This window comes from Notechis scutatus, chromosome 4 (assembly GCF_049901735.1).
Source record: "Notechis scutatus isolate UNSWTSFEM ecotype Mainland chromosome 4, rNotScu1.2, whole genome shotgun sequence".
NCBI lineage: Eukaryota > Metazoa > Chordata > Lepidosauria > Squamata > Elapidae > Notechis > Notechis scutatus.
In genome coordinates this window covers 39,330,634-39,345,798 of record NC_142012.1, presented here as the reverse complement: position 1 = coordinate 39,345,798, position 15,165 = coordinate 39,330,634, and the positions used below count along the sequence as shown (strand labels likewise).

Genomic DNA, 15,165 nt, shown 5'->3' with positions numbered 1-15,165 from the left:
CAAGAAGGTTTGCTGTGTCTGTCAGTGTAGTGTCCAGAGCATGGAGGCGCTACCAGGAGACAGGCCAGTACATCAGGAGACGTGGAGGAGGCCGTAGAAGGGCAACAACCCAGCATCAGGACCGCTACCTCCGCCTTTGTGCAAGGAGGGACAGGAGGAGCACTGCCAGAGCCCTGCAAAATGACCTCCAGCGGGCCACAAATGTGCATGTGGCTGCTCAAACGGCAAGAAACAGACTCCATGAGGCGGTATGAGGGCTCGACATCCACAGGTGGGGGTTGTGCTTACAGCCCAACACCGTGCAGAATGTTTGGCATTTGCCAGAGAACACCAAGATTAGCAAATTCACCACTGGCGCCCTGTGTTTTTCACAGATGAAAGCAGGTTCACACTGAGCACATGTGACAGATGTGACAGGGTCTGGAGACGCCAAGGAGAACGTTCTGCTGCCTGCAACATCCTCCAGCATGACCGGTTTGGCAGTGGGTCAGTAATGGTGTGGGGTGGCATTTCTTTAGGGGGCCGCACAGCCCTCCATGTGGTCGCCAGGGGTAGCCTGACTGCCATTAGGCACCGAGATGAGATCCTCAGACCCCTTGTGAGACCATATGCTGGTGCGGTTGGTCCTGGGTTCCTCCTAATGCAAGACAATGCTAGACCTCATGTGGCTGGAGTGTGTCAGCAGTTCCTGGAAGACAAAGGCATTGATGCTATGGACTGGCCCGCCCATTCCCCAGACCTAAATCCAATTGAGCACATCTGGGACATCATGTCTCGCTCCATCCACCAAAGTCACATTGCACCACAGACTGTCCAGGAGTTGGGGGATGCTTTAGTCCAGGTGTGGGAGGAGATCCCTCAGGAGACCATCCACCCACCACCTCATCAGGAGCATGCCCAGGTGTTGTAGGGAGGTCATTCAGGCACATGGAGGCCACACACACTACTGAACCTCATTTTGACTTGTTTTAAGGACATTACATCAAAGTTGGATCCGCCTATAGTGTTTTTTTTTCACTTTAATTTTGAGTGTAACTCCAAATCCAGACCTCCATGGGTTGCTAAATTTGATTTCCACTGATAATTTTTGTGTGATTTTGTGGTCAGCACATTCAACTATGTAATGAACAATGTATTTAATAAGAATAGTTCATTCATTCAGATCTAGGATGTCTTATTTTTGTGTTCCCTTTATTTTTTTGAGCATCCCTTATTCTATTACCTACAGAGAAGCTTAAGGTAATATTCATTTTTAGGACCTCTAAAATTGTATTTATTGCACAAGCTTGCTGAAATCTGTTATTATAAAGTTCATGCAGAAATGTATCACTATAGGAAAAGTAATTTTTCACAATATGTTTACTCTTGATTATTTTTCTTAATTTTTGCAACACGTAAATGAATTTTTTATTCACTGCAAGCTGAATGACGGAACAGTGCAAATGACTCAACCGTCAGAAATAAACTTAAACAGGCATAGTATAACTTTTGTGCGCAAAACATTGGTACGTTCCCCTCCCTTCCGTGTTTAAATAAATATTTAACACTACCAGATATTTAGAGTCAAGTTTTTTCAAAACAGAATGATCAGTAGGCTGATATAAGCCGCAATGTAGTCCATCCTCATCTTGGAAAAACAAAGAACGCATGCTTTTTTAATAAACACTGTTCATAGTAGCTTAATTTGTAAGAATTATTTGCAATATTTACATGCCTCCTGGGAAGCATTAATCGTCTTCCGCCAGAAGCGCAGAAGCGGCGTCACCGCTAAGTTATGACGCTTCTAAATTCCGCCTCTGTTTCCGGTCGGCGATTCGGGCCAGCGTTGCGTGAAGTGGGCGCCGGCGAGGCGGCGACTTTGGCGGAGGAGGATGAACAGCCGCTTGCAGGAGATCAGGGAGCGGCAAAAACTACGCCGGCAGCTTCTGGCTCAGCAGGTATCTGCCGCCCGGTGACCGAGAGATCATGCTTGGGAGGAAAGGTCCGGCCTTCGGGAGGCTGCTCGTGCGCGTCCCGTGGCTCAGGGGCGGGGATCTATTAGTGCACAGTTGTGATGGGAAGACCTACCGGGGCTGCGTGAATATAATCGTAGTGTATAATATAATGCTAATGGTTAGTATGGTATAATATTGCCCCTGTGATAATCTTCTCTTCCCTTATTTCTTTCTTCTCCATATTTTAGCTGGGAGCTGAAAATGCAGATAGTATTGGTGCCGTACTAAACAGCAAGGACGAGCAAAGGGAAATTGCTGAAACGAGAGAAACATGCAGGTTTGCATTAAGCGATTTTTTTTAATCATGCAAACATCACAGAGAGAATTGAAGTTCCTGCAAAGAAACTTTAATTAATTTTGCTTGTCATTATTTTAACCCAACTGAGTTTTCAATTTCCAACCAAATATTTGAAAACAGATTCTGCCCTAGAATTTGAGTATTTACTTTATTTAGGAAATTTGTATCGCTAGTAATGCATAGTGATCTGAATCTTATAATTTTATATAGACCTATTATATATATATATATTTAAATGTTTAGTATATCTGTGATAAGAATTTATGTAGGAATACCATTGTATCATCAGACATGCAATGGAAAGTTACTCAGAATTACAATGGTTAATGTCATTAATATATAACAATACAGAAGAAAAGATCATGTACATATTGAAAATTCATATATATAAGGAAATTTAATTCTTTCCAGCCAAAGATAAATGATATAAAGAATTTAAAATGTCATTTCTTTTCAGAGTTGTTATTTCAATTCCTGAATGCCAATCAATTTTCTTGAAATCTTAGTGAAATAAGGGAGAACCTTTTTCAGCACTGAGAGTTCTTTGAAAGGACTGCCTTACTTCAATCCTTTTTTATTTGCTAAAAAGCTACTGAATCCCAAAAGACTTCTTTTTATAGCATTAACACTTATATACCACTCCATAGCGCTTTACAGCACTCTCTGGGCAGTTTATAATGTAGAAGCATTATTTACATATTGCCCCCAACAATCTGTGTCTTCATTTTATCAACCTCAGAAGGATGTAAAGCTCTTTGAGTCCTTTTGAGATCAAACTCCAATCTGTTGGCAGTTTGCCTACAGTACTTTTATAAAAAGATGACAGAGGCAGTATAACAAGGATCAGCACATCTTAAATTAACTTTTCACAGCATCTTATGAAATTTGTTTTAAGCTAACATACATTCAACATTCATATTTCTAGGGCTGCTTATGATACATCTGCTCCAAATTCTAAACGTAGATATCCTGATGAGGGAGAAGCTGATGAAGAAGAAATAGAAGAATATAAAGTAAGAAAGTGGCTTAAAAAAAGGACAAATCTGATTCTAAAATAGAAACATGATTTGAATCTTTCTAATAAAGATTTTGGCATGTAAAATTGTTCTTAACACTTACATTAAAAGATCTTATTCTATATATTTAAAAGTGTTTGTTTTCTCTTTAGAAAGGACAATATTTTTGAATCTTATAAATAGGTATGATGTTTTCTTTATAAGGAGAAAATAAAATATATTGATTTATATGTATATACTTACATAGAAAAAAAATAGCATCCCATTCACAATAGAGATTCTAGGCGATTTAAATACAGGAAGTCCTTGACTTGCAACAGCTCATTTAGTGACCATTCAAAATTACAATAGCACCGAAAAAAGTGACTTATGACCGTTTTTCACATTTATGACAATTATGGCATCCCTGTGGTCACATGATCGAAATTCAGATGCTTGGCAATTGACTCATATTTATGACAGTTGCAGTGTCCCAGGGTCATGTGATCACCTTTTGCAACCTTCTGACAAAACAATATGGAAGCCAGATTCGCATAACAACTCTGTTATTAACAACATCTGCAGTGATTCATTTAACAACTCTGGCAAGCAGGTCGTAAAATGGAGCAAAACTCATTTAACAATCGTCTCACTCAGCAACAGAAACATTGGGCTCCATTGTGGTCGTAAATCAAGGACTACCTGTAATAGTACTATGAAGAAAAGCAAACCCCAGCCAGATATGGAACCAAATAAAATCACAAGAAGATACATGGAGAGTTAGATCCACTTGCCTTCTGACATTTGCCTTCTGTCTATGAGATTTAGTGTAGTATTGTTGCTGAGACATTGGATTGTCACTAGGGAAGCCCACTCTCAGCTACAAAAATTAACCAGATGACTTTAGGGTTGTTATTCTCACTCAGTATTGAGAATTGAATGGATAAATACGATGGGTACAACAATACGATGGGTGCAACACATGCAGCCTTGAGCTCTTAAAAAAGGGGGCAGGGGATAAATCTTAAGAAGGCTAAATCCTTCTTAAGTAGCAATAGTTACATGCATTCTTAACCAATTTTGGAAGACATATCTCTGATAGAGTGATTCACCCAAAAGAGAAGGTATATATGATACTAAAGCATCTGGGTTTTAAAAATCATTTTAAATTTTATTTTTGTTGTTTAAACAGTGTTTTTGGGAAAATGTAGTTGGTTCACTGACTGCTTTCCCAGACTTACACTGGGGCTACTCATGATCTACTCTTTCAGGGAGGCAGTATTCATAGACAGCTGTCTTTATTAAGAAGCGGAATGCTAATGAGAAGAGAAACACCCTGTTTCTACCCACATATAAAATGTGCTTTATTCCAAAGGATGAAGTGGAGCTTCAGCCAGATGAAGAGAATCTATTATACGAAGAAGAAATTTACAAAGATTCCAGTACTTTTCTTAAGGTAAATAGCTGTTATGATTTTTAAATGTATTATGTTTTTATATTTACTTATTGGTTTGTGTTATATTATTTGCATTTTATAGCTAATTTTTACATTCAGAGGTCTTTAGATTTTGTATGACCGAAAAGGGCTGAAAATAAATTTACAGAATATTTCAGCTTTAATGTTCTACCTTCCACTTGGATGTTATTGAGATCTCTGGTTACACAAATTTAGGATTTGAATATGCTTTTAACAAATCTGATCACAGGTGTTTTATTTATCTATTTCACTGTAGCTAACTTGAATAATATTTCAGGTTGCATCTGCTGTACCAAATGATGGTTTGATGGAAAGCAGAGGAAACATCTCACCCCAAAATAGCTGTTTCATTTTGGGCATTATATGCTAAAGAAAAATGCATTATCTTGAATATATAAGTAACACATTCTTTGTTGAAAAAGAGAGAAATGGAATATATTGTCCAGAGGTCATTATTACAATAAATTATTGTATAAGCAGTCTGGAAAAATCTAGGAGACATGTATAATTGTTTCCATATGCAGGCAATAATATCAAATCAGTGTGTCAGTGATCTGCCTTATTTTGCTAATGTTTATTCTTAGGTGATTTTCTTCCCTTAGGGGACACAGAGTTTAAATCCTCATAATGACTACTGTCAGCATTTTGTGGACACTGGACATAGACCTCAAAATTTCATCAGAGATGTGGGTATGTCAAAGGAATTTGTAATATAAGATTTCTGTGTACAGGCTGTAAGAGGTTTTATTTATTCTTAGAAAAGTACAGGCTTTCAATTTTCTATTCATAGATGTATTTGAACTATCAGCCAAATGAAAAGTAACAGTGGAGTTGGGAATTATGTTTAGACGTGAGTAATAATATGATTTTAATAGTTGTGGTGATTATCAATTGCATGGTCAAAAGTTCCCTAGTTTTAGAAGAGAGGTCAGTTCCTGTAATATAGTCCTGTAATATGTATGATCCAAATTTGAAGTTCTGATATCTACCCTCATGGTCACATGACCACATTTTGAAGGCTTGGTTACTGGCCTACATTTATGGACATTTGCAACACATCACGTAACCATAATTTTTTGGCAAAAATTGCCCCATAGTAAACAATGGGTTTTCTTAATAACCATGGCGTTAGTTTTACAGTTGCAGTATTTGATTAACAACCTTCACTCCAACAAAGATTGTAAACATTGTAGCCATCATGATATTGTGTACTCAATTTCATAAAGACTATAATCATTTCAATTCAAATAGCAGCCTCTGAAACTAAAGTAAACAGTTTGTTTTAGGTGTTATTATAATCAAAATTATATATAAAAATAAGACAGTAAACCGTCACAGTTAAGCATTTTAAATCTGCAAGCTGGAAGTATCAACAGTTGTTTAAGTTGTACACAGCCAAAATAATACCAATCATGCCATAAAGAGTTTCAAATAAGTAAGAGCTCTTATTACTCTTTAAAAATCCAGAGACACAGACATTAATTTGCATTGAGATAAGTTAAACTCTGAAAATTAATATGAAAAGTTTTATTTTATGTTATGTCTATGCATTGCATTTCATAGTAATTTAAGCACATTGTTCAAAATAATAAATAGGTTTAGAAGTTGTGCAAAATAATAAATGGGTTTAGAAGATGTGCTAACACTCTAGATAAACTTATTAAGTACTTGGCTAATTGTGCTAGCTCAAATCATAATGAAAATAAATAATAAGCTGTGATCTAAATCAAATATGTTAAGGTGTCTATTTTGTGATACATGTATTTGAAAGTTATTTCTGTAGGATAACATGTATGTGTTTTCCTCTTAGGTTTAGCAGATAGATTTGAAGAATATCCAAAACTCCGGGAACTCATCAGGCTGAAAGATGAGCTAATATCTAAATCTAACACCCCTCCAATGTAAATACTTTGAATAAACTGAATTCTTTTGTCCAGACAGGCTTATCTTTAGTTGACTGCAAATTAAGATTTTTCTGTGAACACCTGTTGACAGTGGGAATGTTTTATACTTAGGTTGTATATATAAACTTCAAAATTATTAATCCATTTTATTTGGTGTGCTTTCTTTGCTCTTGACCATTTGTTCAGATTTTTTTCTTCTGCTGTTTGCAAATATCTACAGTTCATAAGCCTTAGTTTGAAATGTGTAAATAACACACATTTACTACATCAATGGATTAAAATAAGAATAATTTTCTTGGCGTAAAGGCTTCTTGTTAATAAACCAGGAATAGATAACTTGTGCCACTCCCTCATTCTTTGGGATCAATGCTAATAGATATGGAGATGTAGTTCAAGAATATCAATTACCCCACAGATTGCCTACCATAGTCTAAAAAACTTTTGATGTAAAGAAGCTTTACCAATCATTGGACTGAATCCCATATTAAACAGCAAGTTTGCATTTCCATAGCTAGAATTCTTCTTGTGATCCCTCACTCTTGGTTCTCATTTGTTTTGAAAGTTCCCAACTGCTTCAGAAAGTAGAGTATTTTAAAGGTAATGGGGCAAAAGTGAAGCAGGAAAAATCTGTTCAACTAATAGATGCTGTTTCAACACTGATAGACTACTCAATTATTGGATACAGCCCATTTAAATTAATTTTGGAAGTCGGTTTTTAAATTTAACTGGTGCTTAGTGCAGAGGTTGTTTATCACAAATTAATTTTTATTAATTTAAATGGTAATTTTATAGCAGTATTTGTAAATTTTAATAAGGTAATGGTAACCAGATTAGCTTTCAGAATTTAGTTTGTGAATACTAAGATAAACAGTTACCAGCATTTTATTTACAAATTATTCTACAAATGTGAATTGCTTTCTCAAAGCAATAAAACTGCTTTTGTGCACAAAGTACTATTTTTTCACAGTGTGTTGCATGTGTAAATAGCATATCTCAATCTAGGACAATTGGACAACTTGTTTTAAATATCACAGTTGAAAAATAGACACTATGAAATTGTCAACTTATAAAACTAATGAAATAATGATGTATTTCTCATTTGTATGATAGGTATTTACAAGCTGAACTAGAAGCTTTTGATCTTCGTGAACTCAAGTCTAAGTTTGATGTGATACTTTTAGAACCACCATTGGAAGAATACTATAGAGAGACTGGCATTACTGCTAATGAGAAATGCTGGACATGGGATGATGTGAGTTTGCTGTAGAAAACATTAAGACATGTCTTGTTTTGTTACTGTTTTACATGAATTGTTTTTTTGAAGTGCCTTCTATCTAGCTGCTTTTTAGATTTCCCGTGAATGCTCTTTCATCTTTTAAAATATGAAAGATGAGCAATATCTTCATTTTTAAAACTGTGGATCATTATTAATTCTGTCATGTTAACATTTAGCTAACTTTAAAATTGCAGCTGCAGTAGGCTACCATCATCTATTTCTAATTGGTATTTACAATTTATACAATATGCAGTTATGAAGCAATAAAGTAAGAACTGTTGCATAAAAATAATATGAACCAGAAGAATCTTTTCTTGGAACAAAATGTGTAAACAAGTGAACTTTAAATCTTTGGTGGTAATTGTAAGGAGACTTTTTTTTTAAAAAAAGCAAGGTTTTTTAAGTAACATGTGCCAGATAAATCACTCTGTATGTGTTGTGGCCTGCCACCTGATGGAGCTGGCAGCAGCGTCAGACAGTAGTGAGGAGATTGGGGAGGAACCTGGGGTGTGTGCTGCACTATGCTGTGCAAATGGTTTTGCTTAAAACATTACACATTTTCTACTTTTTGCAGATTATGAAACTGGACATTGAAGAAATTGCTGCCCCACGATCATTTGTCTTTCTTTGGTGTGGTTCTGGTGAGGGCCTGGATCTCGGCAGGGTGGTAAGATCATGTAGTTCTGTGCATTAAGAATAATAACAACTTATTCAATGAAGTTTTCAAGGCCAGCATATACAAAAGTATCTGTCTAGAGTCTCTGACTAAGAATCAACTACAGGAAGTCTTGAAAGCCAAGTCCTACATATATTTGTAGAGTCCATTTTTGTCCCCACAGATTTTATTCCACTAATTATTGCTGACTATAGTGAGTGGGGCTCCATTTCAAGGACTGTTGAGTCAACATTTCTGAGATCATGTGGCCATGATAATGTCGTGGAGTGCTATTACCTTCCCATCGAAGTGGTACCTATTTATCTACTTGCATTTACATGTTTTCAAACCAAGTTGGCAGGAGTTAGGGTGAGGGGTGCTCACTACGTCACATGATGTAGGGTCTCAAACCTGGGCTGTCGGCTTTCAAGCTGACAAGCCCAGCATCTTAACTGCTGACACATCGCACATACATACATGCAGGCATATATACATAAAATTGTGCCATCAGTGTGTTTAATGCCATAGGTAATAATGTATAAATCACCCATATGAGCTGATACGTAACATATTTTTAAAATGTTGAAGGGATTCAAATAAATATATACTATAATGGAGACATTGCTTGAAAATCTGTTAATTGCTTGAAGTTCGAAGGAAAATTATAGAAGAATTCAGGTGTTTTTTTTAAAAAAAAGAATTAATAAATTGGACTATATCTAGAGTTAAGCTTACATAGTTGGTTAACAATAGTGGAGTTTCATCCTCCCTGTACTTGTATTTCAGTCTTCCTATAAAAGAGGATCACAGTTCCTACTGAATGGGATAGGCCAGTGATGGCTAACCTTTTCCATATTGCGTGCCGAAATGCAGTGCGCGCGTGACCCCCCACTCCCACCCCTGCACATGTGTGCGCAACCCCCCTGTGCTCTGTGCATGTGTGTGCAGCCACGCACCCCACCCCCTGCGCACCCACACACATCTCCCCCTGCAGATACGCAGCAGATACCCGACAATCAGCTGGCGGGAGCGCATGCATGCGCAGTGGGGCTCTTCCAAGCAACCTGTCGCGTGCCTGTAGAAATGGCTCTATATGCCACTTCTGGCACACGTGCCATCGGTTCGCCATCACGGGGATAGGCTAGTTCAGGAAAAAGGGGATCTCATATTGAGCCCAGAGGTATATTAGCGATGCACTACCCCATTCAATAGGATCTGCTAGCATTCTCTTCAGGAAAAATTAGTGAATGAAAAATGAAAAGGATTTTTTTTTCAGCAGCCTTGTTGTCTCCAACGCACTGTTCTTGTTCTTTGCTGTATTGTACAATAATTCTGTTTTGTTGAACTCTGATAGTGTTTGCGCAAATGGGGATACAGAAGATGTGAAGATATATGTTGGATTAAAACAAATAAAAATAATCCTGGGAAGACCAAGACTCTGGATCCCAAAGCTGTTTTTCAAAGAACGAAGGTACATCTTTGAATTTCTTTTTGTCTTCTCCCTGCGTTATGACAGTAGATGCTTTTTAAATGCTCTGTTGCTGTTGATGGTAATTTTAGTTTTATGAAAATACTTGCAGAACAAATGGGCTTCACTTACTACTTGTGTTTACAAGTGAGAGATACAATACGGTATTGAACTTCTGTCTACAACATGAAACTCTGGAACATTAATTCTGGGAAACACCTGACTCACTTATTTTACTGAAATGCAAATCAAAGTATCATGGAAAAATTCAGGCTTTTTTTCAGCTTTCAGAGAGATGATGGAAGAGCTGTAGAATATCTTTTATAGGGTTTTTTTTTTTGCTGAACAGTTGCTGTAGTTAGGAGTTCAACAAGATTAGCTGTCGTTTTGTTCTATAGTGAGATATAAATTAAATGGAGGCAAGGGAGAATTCTTCTGATTTTCTCTAGAATAGTTTGGGGCTGTGTTAACTTCTTTCCGGTATTCAGTACTTCAGCAGTATTTGAACCCTTGCCTATTGCTTTGACAACTATACTTATTGCTAGACCAATTATTTTGTAAGAAGAGCAGATTTTGAGATATTTCTATGTTTGACAGAAATTCATGAAATCTTCCTCACTCTTTATCTTATCATGGACCATAAAATAAATACTGATAGTCCTTGACATTTGTTTAGCAAATTTTTGAAGTTACAACAGTGCTGAAAAAAGTGACTTCTTATTGGTCCTCACATGTGTGCACACTTTTGAGGCCACATGATCAACATGAGTGCAAACCAACTCCTCTCAAGCTCCTCCCACCTATCTTCACCATCACTGCCTTTTTGGCAATGGCTGGCCAGGGCAGTAGTGGCTGACTGAGACTGCTGAAGGACCCGAGCTTTTACTTCAGACCAAGCCCTGCTGGCATTGCCAGTGCTGCCAAGGAGAGTCACTGTGCAAGGTGGCCAAAAGGGCATAGATGTTGGGAAGAGAAGTGGGTGGAGGAAGTGCTTCTGCAGTTATTAACTGCAGGCAGGCAGCTGAATGCTCAAATTTTGATTCTGTGGACATTCTGTGGAATTACAGCAATGGCTGTAACTTTGGAGGCTGGACATAAGTAGCATTTGTTCAGGGCTGACATAACTACAAATGATTGCTGATCAAATGGTCATCAAATAAGGACTACCTATATTTGTGTATGTCTTTGTATTCTTGCTATTTCTAAAGCATTTTCAAACTTTTTTATCACAACATTTAATACAAAATTATCAGTATTATTTAAAATTTGTATATACCTTGTGCCATAATAATTCATAAACACAAATCTGCTGGTCAAGTATGTTTAGCGCAAAATGCTTGAGCATTAACAAAGTGGATGAAAGAGTGAATTTTTCTTTACCCTAATGAAATCCCAATGTTAGACGTTCATCTTATATCCTATTTGCACTTTTGGGGGGACTGCTTGTGTGAAATCACAATTCCACTTGACAGAATGCATATGATCTTGCAGCTGGTAATTTGAGACTTGTTTACTATTGCCAGTTTTTTTATGTGTTTCTGATGAGGGCTAATGTTGTTTATAGAATTGTTTGGCAATGTAAAGATTCATTGTGTGGATTGATGGCTGAGGCAGTAAGTATGCAGGCTCTCGGTGGCTAAATGTCAGCATTTGTGGAGAGGATTGAGGTGACAAGTGGGCTGTGGACCATGATTGTAAGAAGATTGCAGTAAGTGATGATCTACAGCCACACTTTGAAAATCACTCCCTAGAAAATAGTTTCAGGGGCTGTTGGAGCATTTTCCTCAAGACTTCCAAACTGCTGCCTAAAATACCTCTTTTTCCTAGAGGAAAAAAGAAAAATTAGGTTCCTGATAATACTCCGTATCATTTTTGGTAGTAGTAAATTCTATGTCACCAAACAAAATTTAACATTTTTAAATATATCATGAGTCTCATAGAAATAAAGTATTCCATAGTCACTAATAATGATTGTGTCTAAAATTATTTGTTACTTTTATGGATTTTTTTAGAGACTGCAAGTCTCAAAACATAAAGAAAAAGTAATCACTAGATATTTGTGTGCTGTATTTTTCTTCTTCTTAATCGATTACTTCCCCAGTGGTTTAGTCTTTTTTTGTAAATCAAGGTCTAGAAATATTAGGATTGACATACAATATCAACGTTCTTCAAAGGGGTGATTCGGATGTATTACTATAATGTTTAGGGATTATGGGAATCGAAGTTTAATCCATCTGGAATTTGCCAGGTGAGAGAAAGTTGGCTTAAGACAGTATCTTGCCTAATCCAAGTAGTGTTGCTTGCCAGAGACAGTAAAAGTGAACTGTTTTCTGTATCTGAAGGGACATTTTCCCTTCCCTGCTTTTTCAGAATTTGGAACTTACACAGCTTTTTGGAGAGTTCTGGAAATTGTTATTCATCTTTACTCATAATTTTGTAAAAACCATCAGGTGGCTTTAGTAAAGCAGCATTTAATAATTTGTGGAAAATTGCCCTTTTGGATCACATTCTTCTGAAACAAGATAAATCTACCCCACCCCCAGGTAACTGTAGACTTCCCACCTAGAGGCCTCTTATACAATTGCATCCCAATATATCTTTAAAAAGAAGATATAAAATGTCATTGTCTGTTTCTTTTCTTTCTTTTTTTGGGGTGGGGAGTGGATGTTAAAACCAGTTTGTTCGAACTTCATGTTGTATCCATGTTGTATGATACTTCTGGGGATATTTTAGACTTCGAATGTTTACTTAAATTGTGATTTATGACTAAATACAAGGAATATGCAGAGCTTAGAAAATAGTTTATAAAAAAGAGTTTCATAGAGTTGTTAAGAGATATTATATACTATGCTGAAATTTATGTGGACACATACACACACACACAAAATGCTGAGTATGGGTTGAGTAGTATGATGGGTTGACACAGATGTGAGTAATTTGATCGATAACATGTATCATATGATTTAATTCTATTCAGAGCAGTAATTTGGGCAGTAAAACAAGCATTACTTTGGGTCAGTCATTCTCTTCTAACCTACCACGTAGGTTTGTTGTTGTGGGAAAATGTAGGAATGCTGTTGAGCTAAATTACATTGATATACATATTTTGATATACATATTACATACATATTTTGCCTTTTCTCCAAAGCAAAGGCAAAATATGTATCTTATAGTATCAATGTAATATAGTATTAATTGTAGACTTCTTTCTTACCTTGCAGTGTGGCATTACTGATTTTATAGCAAATATTTTTATTTCAGAACATTGTTAATAAATTGCATAACTGAACTTACAAAAAAGTCACATTCTCTTTTAATTTCCCCCATCTCTCCCATCATTTTTATATACTTTTGATATAAAAGAAAAAAAAAAACGTTTTTGTTTTCTCTTTAGGAACATTGCCTTATGGGCATTAAAGGAACTGTCCGCCGTAGTACAGATGGGGATTTTATCCATGCTAACGTTGACATTGATTTAATTATCACAGAAGAGCCAGAAATTGGTAACATAGAAAAACCTGTGGAAATATTTCATATTATTGAACATTTTTGTCTTGGAAGAAGGCGGCTTCATCTTTTTGGACGTGATAGCACCATTCGTCCAGGTTATTCTCAGGCTTGTTTTGTACTATATCATTTCAAAAACTTTACAGTAAATATGAAAATTTCATAAAATTAATTTGTGTGCTTTAGAAAAACGTAGATTTTAAAGGAGTAGTTATGGCTTTCAGTGCAGTATAGTGGTCCCATTGAGCATAAAGGACAACTTTACCAAGCCTATTTTCTTACTAAATGACTGTAGATATAATGAGAACGTATTCATTCAGCATACAGGCACAAATAGTTGGGTTTTGTTTTGTTTTTTGCTCAGAATGGTTGCTGTGTGTTCCAAACGTTCTAGAATTTTGCTCTATCCTCCACTGTGTCATTTTATATAGTAGCAGTTCAAGCATTCCAATCATAAAATTCATCCTTGAAACTAGCTACCCCAGAGCTGTTTCATTCAGAACTCGAAACAAAATTAATTTCCCATTTGTATATTACAGTATTTAGATGTTAAGGCAGAAATATGGGTATGAAACTGACATCTAAGGAAATAAACATAAAAGGCAGAAATAAATGTATCACTTCTGGGTATGATACCTGACTTTCAATAATTTTATTAATAATTGAGTGTGATTATTCTCCTATGTGTTTTTAAAAGCTAAAGAGGCAAATGTCTCATATCATTGAAATAGTCCTAATGGATTAATTTTAAGCGTCTATAATTTCCAAAAATGACATTCAGCTACATCATGTAGAGTTTTATTAATAATTCTACCTGCTCTTATTTTATGGGAATAGTTGCTTGTGCTTCTACTTTGACAATACGAATTATGCCAAATTTAAGTAGTATTAAAAGAACCAATCAGGAAATGATTAAGGGGTACAATTTTATATGCAGCTCACGTTTCCCTTTTGTTCCCTTCCCTCCCTTTAGGCTGGTTAACTGTTGGACCCACACTCACAAATAGTAACTTCAATGCAGAAACATATACATCCTATTTCACAGCTCCCAACTCCCACCTGACTGGCTGTACAGAAGAGATTGAGAGACTCAGACCAAAATCACCACCACCAAAAGATCGAGGTGGTGGTGCACCAAGGGGTGGAGGAAGAGGCGGGACTTCCGCTGGTCGTGGAGAAAGAGGCAGAGAGAGAAACCGAACTAATTTCAGGGGGGAAAGAGGTGGATTCAGAGGGGGACGGGGCGGTACTCACCGGGGTGGCTTTCCCCCTCGCTGAGCAATGAGAATCTTCCATCTTTTTGCCTGCCTTTATCCTACTGAGTTTTTGTTTAAAAAATACAGTCTTAGTTCTCCAGTTACCTTTATTGGCAGCTCACTCTAGGATCTGCTCACCAAAATATTTTTGTACCTATTATGAACCAGTCTTGTACAATAATCCAGATCTTACAATAAAGCACATTTACAATTGAATTCTCTGAACTTGGTTGTTTTGTTGCAGTCGTTTTATTACCTCACTGGTAGCATGAGTCTTTTTTCTATCAAACACATTTACTATCAAAATTGACTTTGCACATGATAGCTTTAGCTTT

The 15,165-nt window shown here is 36.6% G+C and overlaps 1 protein-coding gene and 1 long non-coding RNA gene across 2 annotated transcripts in view; both read left to right on the top strand.

Moving 5' to 3' along the window:
• LOC113411823 (uncharacterized) overlaps window positions 1-15,165 on the top strand; it is a 246,839-nt gene that overhangs the window by 58,932 nt on the left and 172,742 nt on the right. The gene's annotated exons all lie outside the window — the stretch shown is intronic.
• Window positions 1,726-15,046, top strand: METTL14 (methyltransferase 14, N6-adenosine-methyltransferase non-catalytic subunit). Its single transcript, XM_026667083.2, has 11 exons — window positions 1,726-1,937; window positions 2,183-2,271; window positions 3,218-3,305; window positions 4,663-4,743; window positions 5,367-5,454; window positions 6,575-6,665; window positions 7,779-7,920; window positions 8,519-8,611; window positions 9,954-10,070; window positions 13,462-13,672; window positions 14,548-15,046. The coding sequence occupies exons 1-11, from the start codon at window positions 1,872-1,874 to the stop codon at window positions 14,850-14,852; spliced, it is 1,371 nt and encodes a 456-aa protein (XP_026522868.1). The 5' UTR covers window positions 1,726-1,871; the 3' UTR covers window positions 14,853-15,046.